Raw genomic sequence first — 12566 nt, forward strand, 5'->3', positions numbered from 1 at the left:
AAAGCAAAGCAATATAAATTAAAATGGGAAATGCAAACTTACCAGGTTTCATTTGCGGTTTGTTGTAGTTTTGTTAATACTTGATGCCGTAGATTTCATTCCAGCTTACATAACGCTTAATGTCTTCCGGAGAAACACTTTTCGAAACATGTTGCAAAGCGGACATAAAGTCCGACATGGTGACCGCTGGCAACTGCATGAGTAAGAAAAGCAATTAAAGTGAATGCTGAACAATTATTCAAATGCTGCAACTCCCACCTGTTGTGCATCAATTGAATCAATCTGTGAGCTGCTTAGTGAGCGCAGCGGTTGCATGGCAGCATAACGACATAAGCTGTCCATATCAGCACCCGAATAGCCTGCTGTGAGTTCGGCCAATCCCTCAATTTGTTCATCGCTCAGGCTGTGCTGCACTTGCTTCAACAGATTGGTGATAATCTGTTGCCGCGCTTGCGTCACAGGCAGCGGCACATAAAGGCGTCGCACAAAACGACGTCGCACCGCTTCGTCCAATTCCTGCGGACGATTTGTGGCGCCTATAATCATGATGTTGTCATCCTCATTGGTTGCAGCGCCATCCAATTGTATGAAAAACTCGTTCTTCAAGCGTCGCGAACTTTCGTGTTCATTATCCGAGCGTTGTGACAGCAACGAATCCACTTCGTCCATGAAAATAATCTGAAAAACATAAAGTTTTAAGCAGCTTTAACTCAAAAAAGTTGTGAACTACTTACTGCTGGCTGATGGGCTGCTGCAACAGCAAATAGCGTTTTGACCAGCTTCTCGCCCTCCCCCACCCACTTGGAGGTAAGCGACGAGGGATTAATGCTGAAGAACGTCGCTCTCGACTGCGAGGCAATGCATTTGGCTATGAGTGTTTTGCCTGTGCCCGGTGGACCAAACAACAGCACACCACGTGGCGGACGACGCACGCCCTTGAACAGATCCGGGCGCTGTAATGGATGTATAATGGTCTCCATGAACGTGGACTTGGCATATTCCAGGCCAGCAACATCCTCCCAAGCTGCAGATTAAAGTGGTAAATTGGTCAACAATGTGCATAGCTGACCCTTACCTATGGTTTTATATTTGTGCATGCTCTCGCGTGTAATCTGCTCCACCATCAAGGGATCCAGGTGGGCCAGGGAGGGCAACACACTGGGAACGGCGGCAACAGGATTAACAGCTGGTGCAGTGCTACCACTGGGATTGCTGCAACGAGAGTTTAAAGTTAAAAAAGAAATGCAATTGCAGTCCGGCTTGTAATTACTTGTCACTTTGTCCAATTGGTTGCACAAACTTGGCGTTTACACCACGTCCTCGACCGCCCAACGATTTCTTCTTGCCGTAGTTCATTAAATCGCTCGGATTTTGATTGTTTTTCTGCAAACCCGAAAGTGTTTTAGTGTTTACTTTAGTTTAGCTAAATGAAGCCAGTTACTTTACCAGCGCATCATGCAGCACTAATTGTTCCCTTGCAGTGCGGAAGCCTTCAAAAGTTGACGAAGCATTTAGGTGGCTTTGGTTTAATTGATTGTTGTCGATACTGTTGCTGTTAAGGCGGCTGTTGTTGTTGCTGTTATTGGCGTTATTATTGTGGTCATTGTTGCTGTTATGATTAATGTTGTTGTTGTTGCTGTTAGTGAAGCTATTGTTGGAGCTGGTCACGTTGCTGTTATGGCTGCTGTTGCTGTTAGCACTCCTGCTATTGTTGCCACTGCCGCTAGTTGTTGCCGTTGCCGGCTGCAGTTCATCAATTGTGACTTCATCGCCCCGGCAGCTTTCATACTTGCCGTGACAATGTAGAAAAGTTGAGGTACTTGAAGGCAACTGCGACCAATCCACAGCAATTTTTGTATTATGACGAGCTCGACGACTCTCCGCTAAAAGCTGTTCACAACTAGCTAAACGCTCCTTCATGTACAACTCTGCATTGCTCGAATTTTCAAGTTTTTCCTGATGCTCTTTAAGAATCTCATAGTGCATAGCTTCATTTAAGTTGCTGCTGGAAATAAAAACTGATGAATCTATTTCTAATTGCGGAATATAAATTTTCCACTTACCGCGTTGCGTGAGCCAGCAGAATTTTCTGCGTACGCCAAGCATTTTGTTTCCTGCTTACACTTGAACTGCTGTCGAGCCATATATTTTCATTGGCCGCAAAAAGCTCAGACCATTGATCGTTAGACATGTTGCTTCTCGTTTGCGCACAATTTAAATGCAATTTAGAATATCATGACACTTTCCCGGCTATTTGGAGATCTAAAGTGGTGGTGCGTCGATAAACAAATCGATAAGTTGAGGTAGTTTGGCAACAATAGACCTTTTACTGTCATAGCATTCAGCAATTGTTCGGCTGCAAGCTGTATATCGATAGCCAGTTGATTTTGCTGTAAGTCGATACCAACAGATCAATTAAACGGTGCAACTAGTTTTAAATTCAAAAGCAAATCACTTTCAATAAATGTATATTTATAATTAAAGCAAACATTAATTTTGCTATAAACAATGTAATGTATTGGATAAATATGTGTGATATTTGTGTTTAATTCGTTTTAATTGATATTAATTGATTTTCATTGCGACAATAAGTTTTGTGACTGCCATTTAATTAACATACATATAACCAGTCTTGAGTACTCAGTTCTCTGAGCTGCCCTCGCGTCAAGTAAATTGCGTAGAAATTCTGAGTAACCTCAGGTAGGTTATCTGCTAGATGTGTAGGTTAAACGGAGATTTCTTCACTGTCAAAACCAGAAGCTAGAAACGTACTAGACGCATTTTATCGCTACCTCATTTGTAGACTCACGTTGGGCAAATATCGGAAAGTATACAATGAATATATGTAGCTTAGACTTCAGCTCGCTGACTGGACGCTGCTTTTAAATTGTTATTATTGCGCATAGCGACACATAAGCGAGTGTACAAGGTACTCTTATCTTGCAGATAAAAACAAGTTAGCTGGGGATGGAGAATCTGTAATGAGACAATAAATAGCGCACGTTGTGCACTAGCAGCCTCTCAGTTTGCATGCAGTTCCCCACCACGAAAACAACAAAAAGTATAGAGGACTAATTAAATTCGGATTTCATAACGACAGTGGGACAGCATCATCATGTGCCTGCCAAAGCGAGTCTCCGGCGCAGCCATCCAAAGTGTGGCCACAGCCATAGGTGAGTGAGTTGATTTCTCAGCCTTTGCAACTTTACCGGAAATCACTTTCGTTTGCATTTCACCTTTTTACATTTTTAAAATTAATTGTTTCAATAAGTTTCTTTAATTTGTGATTAAAATGCTTTCAACATAATTCTTTATTAATCATTTAAAAGGAAACCTGTTATGCTTCAATTTTGGACTCATATTTGGCATCACGCCCGCTCATATGGCGCTCTACGAATCGGAGAAGTTGACGCCACTCAATGAGGCGACAGATCCAACAGGTTCAGCTTTATTAACTGGTTATCTATTCCTAAGTGCTGCTGTTGGCGCCGCTGTCTCTGGCTGGCTGGCATTACGCATTGGACCAAAATCTGTGCTGCTTTGCTGCGGTCTTTTGCAGATTGTAAGTAAGAGCATTCCGTTTTTCACAATATCACAATCAATGTTAACTTTGTGTTTCTCTTTTTGACAGTTTGGCTGGTTCTGCATTCACTTTGGCTTCGATATCGTTCACATTTACGCCTCGCGCATCTTTTGCGGCATCGCTGCTGGCGGCGCTTTTGTTGTGCTGCCTATTTTCATCAATGAGATTGCCGAGTCGAGGGACAAAGCTGCCCGCTTGACCTTCACCATCGAACTGTGGCGCACTTTGGGCATTCTCTTTGGCATTCTACTGGGCTATTATGTGCAGTATCAATACGTCAACATTATTGGCTGCATTGCCTCGTGCGCGTTCTCGCTGTGCTTCCCCTTTGTGCAGGAGAGTCCGCACTATTATCTGCGCAAAGGTAATGTTCCGTGTCTGGAGAAATCGTTGCGTTGGTATCGCGGCATTCGCGACATCGATGATCGCGAGCAGCCCGAATATCTGCAGGAATTGGCCGAGTTCAAGGCGGAACTCAAGCAACGAAGCAGCAGCAAAAACAGCTCAACGGAATTATCGCACGGTTACATTGTGCGTCTGATCTTTGTCAGTTTTCTGCTCACCGTTTGCGCCAAGCTGAGCGGCGTCTTTGTCGAGCTGAACTATGCTGCCGATTTTCTGGGACGCACTGGTTACTCCATCGAAGTGAACTACGTAGTGTTGGCCTCGGCTCAGTGTGTTGGCGGATTGCTCGCCCGCCTCTTTGGCCCCCAACTGCCACGCAAGGTAATTGTTTCCTTTATGGATTCATTGCATTTCTCAATTTATTCCTTGTAATTGCAGCTGCTGCTTTGTCTCTCCTCGCTGCTGGCTGCTGCGGCTGTCATTGCCTTGGCGCTTTTCAAGCAATTTGGCCATAATTGGACGTTGGGCGATTGGTGCACACGGTATTTACCCATTGTGCTGCTCGGCCTTCAGCTGCTCTTTGTTAGTTTCGGACTCTATCCGCTTGCCGCTGTCGTCAGCAGCGAAGTATTGCCCACAAAGGTAAGTTCCATTTCAATGAAAGTCTTATGCATCATAGGATTCATTAAGACATCTAAATAGGCTTATCATTTACCGAGAACACAACTCAAAGATCAACTAACATTAGTTTGCAAATGACGTAAGATACCTCGAATTGAAAACATTTGAATATTGATTAGATAAAGTTCGCTATTCGTAATAGCAGCATATTTCACTAGGCTGTAAAAACATAGCATACTTTTAAGCGCTAGTCAAAAAAAAGGTAGAGAAATTTATTGTATGCTTTGGCACTAGAAAAGTTTTAAAGTTTTAATATTTTCAAATTTTATTTTAAAATCATTTCAAAATGTGTGAAGCAGCAAAAGTGCAACATTTTTACTTCTACAACATCAAAATGGCATTTACTTAGGAAACTGCTTTCGGATGCTTTAAGACTTTAACTTTAAAAATTTACTTGTCAATTCAATCAAACTTTGCAATTTAAATATTGAATGCAATTTCCATGAATTATTCTTGTTTTATTTGTTATTCGCAATTATTCTTGTTTTCCACCTTGGAAAAAGTCAAGCAATTTTTAATATTCGTAACACGACAACAATCTTTGCTTGCACTTAAAGAGTAAACTTTAAATGAACTAAATTTTTCTTGCAAATTTCCTACACAGCTGCATGACCTGCTCTACTCGATAGCCTCGGCCTGCGCCTGGTTGCTGCTCTTTGGCATGATTGAGGTAATTGGAAAAATTAGCAACAGATGCTTGTGGCCTGAAGAAGACAGCATGCTAAAGTCTTTTGTGAAAGTGAATTGCTTTGTGAAACTTGTCGGTTCTAATTAATTTCAGGGCTTCAACGCGGTGAAGACAAGCCTGGGCCCTGGACTATTGCTCTACCTGTTGGTCTTTGCAGCTGCCTCGATATTCGTGGGATTGATTTCATTGCCTCTGTTGCCCGAGACACGCAATCGTCGTGCTTCTGCCGTGCAACGTGATTTAGGCTATGTGGAGCAGGCGGGGCCGGTGGCCAAGACAACCGATGCGATGGGCAATGGACACGTTGCAACGCATATCTAGAGCATTAGTTCGCAATTAGTATTAAGTATGTCGGAAATAACATTTAGGCGAAAAGACGACTTGAATTCTGAGATTAATTTTGGTGAGTGGGTTGCAAGGTGGGGGAAGTACACGTAATCCGGATTAAGTATCTAAAATAGCAATAATTGGCAAGTCTACTCCACAACTGAGCTCTGATGAAATACTACTCGGTGTGGACATGCTCGAACATGCGCGAACTTGCTTATCTGTCAATTATCTAATCGTTTTTATTGCGTAGTCACAGCTATGTACTTACGACTTTATGGCCAAAAGACAACAGCAGCAGCAGCCGCTTCTGATAACTAACAAAACGAAACAACAAATTATTATTACTACTTGACTTGGGTGTATGCCAACAAACTTGAAAAATGCAAATCAGGATCGTCAATTACGATCGAAAGAGTATTATGACGTTGTCGTGTTATCAACTTATCGCTCAACACTTTCCCATTCACAGCTATAAATAAAGCACGTTTGCTGACTCACTAATCCGAATTTACAATCTCAAACACACGAGAGTTGAGTTAGATAGATTGCTGGCAAATATTTGCTATTCATAATTTTAACAGTCGGAGTATTCGAGTTGTTTGCCAAGAATATCTCTGGCAGTCGTTTGATTAAAATTTAGAGCACTACTAAAAATATATATGTAGGCGTGTGGGGATGTGTTTAATCTGCCTTGCCGCCTCGCTTCATGGCTACTGATATGATGCGTGAGCCATGAAAACGTGATTGATGCGCACCCACTACGAGTCCAATGACAATGACAATGACGCTCCTCTATTTCTCTATACTAGTATATATAGAGATACGTATATAGATTCAACCTGCATCTGGCAAACGGACTGCATCATTTGTTATTCCAGACGCATTCCGCATTAGACAAACTACGAGAGCGAATGCGAGTAGCGCAAATAACAGCATAATCGAAATATATTAATTATATGAATGAAAATGCTAATATTATATGAAAGAAGATGAAATACTCTAACAATAATAAATACAAGAGGTAAATATATATAAATATTTACGGAGACAGAAAAAAAGTAAACTGAAAGAATTTTTTAAAAAAAAGTAAAGGTTATTTTTATAGCTTTGGATTAGCACTATATTTAGAGCTAAAATTGATTTTAGAAACTATCATTCTTAGTTATTATTAAAGTTAATTAAGAGCTTTAAGATTCAACTTTAGTCAAAATAAAAAAAATATTTTGGAATGTGTATTTTTTTATATTAATTTTAGATAGTTAGAAAATTAACCATATATAAAAATCTAACTAAAATTGTGTCGTTTTTCATTATTTAAATAAATATTGATATACTATCCATATCTACATTGGTGTATATTAGTATATTTCAATATTTAGATCAATATTGGTATATTGTCCAATTAAAATTATAATATTCCTTATATTTTCGTAATCATCTTGTAGTAGATATTTACCGAATCGCAACAATGAAATGCTCAAAAAGCGGACGAAGTTGTGAATCATTTGCGTTAGTAGTGAGATAAATATTGATGGTGTATAATATTCTGTATTATTGTATAGTAATAAAGTGTACTATCGATATTGTTCTATCTATCTACTATCTATATACATATATCCAAGTATCTACATTTCCATTTATGTATATCCATATCTACATTTATATCATCAACTACAAATATTTACATGTATCAATTAAAAGATAATCAATGCACTAAATTTGTATCCAATTCATTGCACATTCGCAAAATTTCAATCTCCAATGAGAGCGAAAGTCTTTGATGATGTTCGGTGCTATTTAAGTGAATATCCATGTCGATATGTAGATTAACATTTCCAACCATATCTGCATACAAGCATTTATATCACTACCTATCGATCCTGCACTAAATGTTTATCCATTTCTTTACCCATTCGCAACATTTCAATATAGAAAATCGTATTACCCTTCAGTTACAGTATGACAATAAAAGAGATAGTGCAACTATAATCACAATAATAGTCGCCGCTTAATAGGAGAATAAAGACTAAACAAAGCGCATCGACACAGTCTGGGGGCAATTAGAACAGTTGTTGTTATTGTTGTTGTCGCTTTGTTTGTTTGTTTTGTTGTTGCGGATTTGCTTAGCTCTTGTTGCTCAGAGTCAGAGCTGAAGCTCAGAGACAAAACATAATCACAGCACAGAGTAGTGATAACAATTCGCACACTCTGTTTTCCCGGCTGTGTGTAAGTGTGTGCGTGCGTGTATCTCTATCCCTTTCTCTGGGTGTTGTATCTGTATCTGGGCAAGTTTACAATCTATGTGCATACGAGCGTACTTTGTTTTTGTCCGGGTTTTTGTGCGATTTAAATAAAGTTATCATGCAGAAACAACGCCGGTTTAGTTCGCCACCAACTACGTTAGTCGCATAGTTCCGAGAGACTTCTGATCTCATCGTTAAGGACGTGCCTGCCAAAGAATAATGACTGCCTAAGCTCTTTGGCGTCTATGAATCAACAAGTTGTGTACCAGTAAACAAAAACAAAGCATCGCGATGAGTTCCACAGGCGATGTTAAATTTCAATATCTTGCCGCCATTTACGGTTCGTAATCGGATTTTTGCTCATTTCCCTGTTTGTGTGTGTGTTTAGTTCAAGTGTGTGCAAATGACTTATCTAATTTCACTTCAAAGAGTTGAAATAACAATTTATTTCTCTCGATTTGCTTTAACTAAGCTAATTATAATCGACAATTTAATTTGACACGAATAACGAGCAGAAAAGCGATTTTAAACAAAAAACAGAAAATTTAATTGTAATAATCGAAATACTTTTGTGATATACAAAATGAAATTACTCGAAAAAACTAAAGTGTCTAAATCATGTTTTAAATTTATTTACATAGAATTTATTTAAATTGAAATGAATTTTAATCTGCTCCTACGACGAATACAATTATTTTCGAAATTTAATATGAAGAATAAAGTTAGATAACTATTAAAAACATATAATCCAAAGTGCATTCATATTGTGTTACATAAAATTAAAATTGTAACTTTCCTTTTTGTGGTATATTATCGAGATAAAATATGATAAATAGTTTATTAAAGTCAACTTAAAGACTTTAAAGTGCATAAAAGTAATAGAAATGTGTGCAAAGTATAAAATATGTTTCCCTATTAAGGATTAGCTTCTTCTGTATTTATACTAACTTCAGTACATTTCATATATTTCTCACAACTGAGCTCAAGGATAAGCGAGTGTGTTGCTTGAATGAGTAATATTTATGCTCCACCTTGCAAATTGCTTTATTGTGGCTTGCTTTAAGTTTAATATGAGCAATTGTGTTTCTCCTGGACTATATAGATAACATAAAACTGTCATTAATGCTGGTGGGAAAAATAACTCTCTCACTTGGTCCGCATCCGTTGACGTGTTGTTCTGTCAACGAACTCGGTTACTCAGCAGAAGCTAGTAAAAAAGTGGCAGCTAATAAAGCAAGATAACTAAAGCATACTTCTGGTAATAAGAATGTAATTTATCAAAGAGCGAATATAATCTACCTTCTTTTTACATATTCTAGATAAAATTCTGAATTCTTATCGACTTTTAGTATATGCAATATAAATTCTCTTGACGTTAATTTATGCAATATTTCGTTTGACTATTAAAGTATATTCTTTATATATTTTGGTCAAGCTACATCTTTTGACTTTTTCAGTATATACTATATTATTTTAGTATACATTTTCTGCAATGTTTCTGTTAAACTAATAATATATTAGTGAGTTAATGGTATATTTTTTAGTATAAATTCTCTGGAATGTTTCTATTGAACGACTATTAGTTCAGTATATTCTTTACATATAATATTTTTGTCAAGTATGTTATATTGAGTGTTCAATTTAATGGTATATTTTCCTATCTTTTTGGTAACTTTTTCAATCAATAGTATATTCTTTTAAATTGTATATTCAGTTTAATGGTATATTCTTCAAACTTTTTGGTAACTTTTTCAGTTAATAGTATATTCTTTAAAATAGTATATTCAGTTTAATGCTATATTCTTCAATATTTTTGATAACTTTTTCAGTCAATAGTATATTCTTTTAAATTGTATATTCAGTTTAATGGTACATTCTTCAACATTTTTGGTAACTTTTTCAGTTAATAGTATATTATTTTCCTATATAAAATCTATATAAACTCCCATCAAATTAACTTATGCCATATTTCTGTTTACTCTTGCAGTTAATATTGCGTCCATCTCTTTTGGCGCCTATTGCGGTTGGCCCTCGGCTAGTTTTCTGGAGTTGGCCGGCGAAAAGAGTCCGTTAGAGACTGGACCTTTAACGCAAGGTGATCAAGGCAGCGTTGCTGCGGTGCTCTGCCTGGGCGGCCTCATTGGCAATGTGTTCTTTGTGTGGTTGGCTGATCGTTGTGGTCGCAAGAATTCGATGCTGTGGGTAACGTTGCCATCGCTGGTAAGTCCCGCTTAAGTGTATACTTTATGTAGTTTAATAAGTGTTTTCTGATTCTAGTTGGGTTGGGTTCTAATACCTTTTGCCAGGAACCCCACACATTTGATTGTAGCGCGCTTTCTGGGCGGCGCGGCTGGCGGCGGTGTCTTTGGCGTGATACCCATTTATATAGCCGAGCTGGCCGAAGATAGGTGAGTGGGCAATAAATGCGTGATAGGACAACCAAAAAGATGGCAAAACTATAGTTACGTCACGTCTCGGAAATTGCTCGGAGATTTCAAGAGATAGGAGCTATCAAATTTGAGTCAAATAATTATTGTATTGCACATATAGGAAGTTTGTTTTTGCCTTAAGCACCTTCGCAAAACGAAAGAATTTAATTGCGCGGGTAATCTTAATTGTAGAAAGAAGGGTATTATAACTTTGTGTCTACAGAAAATGCATATAATTATAAAGCTAGAAAGAAGTTATTAAAGAAATACTTTTGTATGAGCAAAAACGCCAACTTACTAGGGGACTTAGTTGCTTTGCTTGACAATCTAGTATATTTTGCATTCTATGGTATATTTTGAATCTAGTACTGTTTCATTTTTTGATATTATTTAAAATTAATACCGCACTGTTTTGCTTTAATTCAAATTGGTCACAGTCGGGGACACTCGACTGTAGCTTGATTCAACTAATTTGTGCGATTAAATAGATTGTATCGATTGGATCTAATATGTTTCAATGCTATTAATATGAACAGAAAGTTCTCTTAAAATTTCACAAAAAACTGTGCTAAATATCTTAGAAAAAGTCACCTTTAAGCGAATTACCCTTCACCGCAACCTTCTAAGTCATTCTATCGCTTTATCTCTTTAGTGTTCGCGGAATTCTGGGCACTTTCCTGGTGCTGACCTGCAACATTGGCATTGTGCTTGCCTTTGTGCTCGGCTACTACTTCAACTATGCCACCGTATCGTGGATTGTGGCCACCTTATCGGTGCTGTTCTTTGTGTGCTTCTGGTTCATGCCCGAGACGCCGCAGTATCTGATGCTAAAACAGAAGACTGAGCAGGCAGAGTGTGCATTACGGTACTATCGCAACATACGCTCTCGGCAGTCGAAGGAACTGAGCGAGGAGCTGCAGCTGGAGCTGCACAAGTTGCGTGCGCCCGAACAGAAGGCGGAAAAAGCCGGCGAGGATGAGGTGGACGATAATGCGGTCACATGGGCGGACTTTGGTAAACTATAAATGCAAACTTCATTGGTTTAATTGTTAATGTTAATTCCGTTTCGTCAGCTAATCCCACGGCTCGCAAAGCTTTTCTCATTGGCTTCGGTCTAGTGGCCTCCAATCAAGGTTGCGGCGTCTTTGCCATGCTCAACTACACAGCCATTATCTTTGCACAGTCTGGCTGCAGTATGGAGCCAACCGTCGCCGCCATCATTGTGGGCGTCATCCAGGTGGTGGGCTCCTATGTGGCCACTTTGCTAGTGGAGCGTGCTGGCCGAAAAATGCTGCTACTTATCTCCGCCGTGGGCATCTGTCTCAGCCAACTGGTTATGGGTGCACACAGCTACCTCAAGAGCATTGAATACGATACTGCCGGGTTTGATTGGGTGCCCATTGTTGCCTTCGCTTTCATGCTCTTCATTGCCGCATGCGGACTGTTGACGGTGCCGTTCCTCGCGATTGCGGAGATTATGCCGCCCAAGATACGCAGCACAGCCAACATGCTGCTCATGTCCGTGCTGTGGGTGCTCTCCATGATCGCCATCAAGGTAAGTGAATAAGTGGAATGTTTCTATCATTTGTTTAATCTCTGTTCTATTTTCATGTCGAATTGCAGCTCATTCCGCTGCTAATGGAGTCATTGGGCATGCATGGTTCCTTGTTCCTCTTTGCCAGCTTGACGCTTTGCGGCACCCTCTTCATTGCCATCTTTGTGCCCGAGACGAAGGGCAAATCCATCGAGACCATTCTGGCCAGCTTGTAGGGATTTGTTATATGTTACTTACTTACTCTGTGTTCTAGCTACTGGCATTGTTTTATTTTGTATTTTTTGTTATCATTAAATGTATTAAGAATCTTACTGCGTTTGCTTATCACGTCAGCCGACAATCGGCATCTTTTGTTGTAAATTCCAACAAAACACAACCATTGTCTGGCGCCTCGTCTCGCCTTCACTGTGAAGGCCATTTGCTACCTTGAACTTAGCTGGCGCTTTGATTAGATTAAATGCTGCCAAAACAGATATAACTATCTTTACAACAGATTTTACTTGTCACTTGGTCACTTTTAAATGCATCCCTCAACTGTTTTTTGTGCTTATGCTAATGCTGCTTCTATATCAATCGCTAATCTCTACCGTTTATTGCACTTTTTTTCGGGGATTTCTTTTCTCTCATAATTTATATTGAAAGTAAATTAAAATGATCTCCCTAAAAACGAATTAACACAAATTTATGAAGCAATCTACGACTAGCACATACT

The 12566-nt window shown here is 39.1% G+C and overlaps 3 protein-coding genes across 5 annotated transcripts in view; 2 read left to right on the top strand and 1 right to left on the bottom strand.

Annotated features, from left to right (window-relative positions):
- The window catches only part of LOC117578380 (fidgetin-like protein 1), a 36981-nt gene that overhangs the window by 23767 nt on the left and 648 nt on the right, over positions 1 to 12566 (bottom strand). The window contains exons 2-8 of one of the 2 annotated variants that reach the window (XM_034263814.2): positions 2064 to 2390; positions 1447 to 2002; positions 1271 to 1383; positions 1076 to 1212; positions 735 to 1024; positions 259 to 678; positions 43 to 193 (exon numbers count right to left, since the gene is read on the bottom strand). In XM_034263814.2, the coding sequence (XP_034119705.1) occupies positions 74 to 193; positions 259 to 678; positions 735 to 1024; positions 1076 to 1212; positions 1271 to 1383; positions 1447 to 2002; positions 2064 to 2191 (1764 nt within the window). In that variant the 5' untranslated portion in view covers positions 2192 to 2390 and the 3' untranslated portion in view covers positions 43 to 73. Of the gene's footprint in view, positions 1 to 42; positions 194 to 258; positions 679 to 734; positions 1025 to 1075; positions 1213 to 1270; positions 1384 to 1446; positions 2006 to 2063; positions 2391 to 12566 lie in introns of both variants that reach the window. The other variant, XM_052002993.1, reaches the window with a different exon arrangement.
- LOC117578382 (facilitated trehalose transporter Tret1) lies at positions 2494 to 5677 on the top strand. Of its 2 annotated transcripts, none has more exons than XM_034263816.2 (7): positions 2494 to 2510; positions 2947 to 3173; positions 3330 to 3562; positions 3632 to 4309; positions 4367 to 4570; positions 5214 to 5279; positions 5391 to 5677. In XM_034263816.2, exons 2-7 carry the CDS (start codon positions 3116 to 3118, stop codon positions 5616 to 5618), a joined length of 1467 nt encoding a protein of 488 aa, XP_034119707.1. In that variant the 5' UTR covers positions 2494 to 2510; positions 2947 to 3115; the 3' UTR covers positions 5619 to 5677. The 2 variants fall into 2 exon arrangements, with proteins under 2 accessions (XP_034119707.1, XP_034119706.1); XM_034263815.2 differs by lacking the exon at positions 2494 to 2510 and adding an exon at positions 2685 to 2700.
- On the top strand, positions 7997 to 12165 carry LOC117578385 (facilitated trehalose transporter Tret1). Its single transcript, XM_034263821.2, has 6 exons — positions 7997 to 8210; positions 9858 to 10090; positions 10148 to 10278; positions 10952 to 11313; positions 11373 to 11854; positions 11923 to 12165. Exons 1-6 carry the CDS (start codon positions 8162 to 8164, stop codon positions 12067 to 12069), a joined length of 1404 nt encoding a protein of 467 aa, XP_034119712.1. The 5' UTR covers positions 7997 to 8161; the 3' UTR covers positions 12070 to 12165.

This window comes from Drosophila albomicans, chromosome 2L (assembly GCF_009650485.2).
Source record: "Drosophila albomicans strain 15112-1751.03 chromosome 2L, ASM965048v2, whole genome shotgun sequence".
Classification (NCBI taxonomy): Eukaryota; Metazoa; Arthropoda; class Insecta; order Diptera; family Drosophilidae; genus Drosophila; species Drosophila albomicans.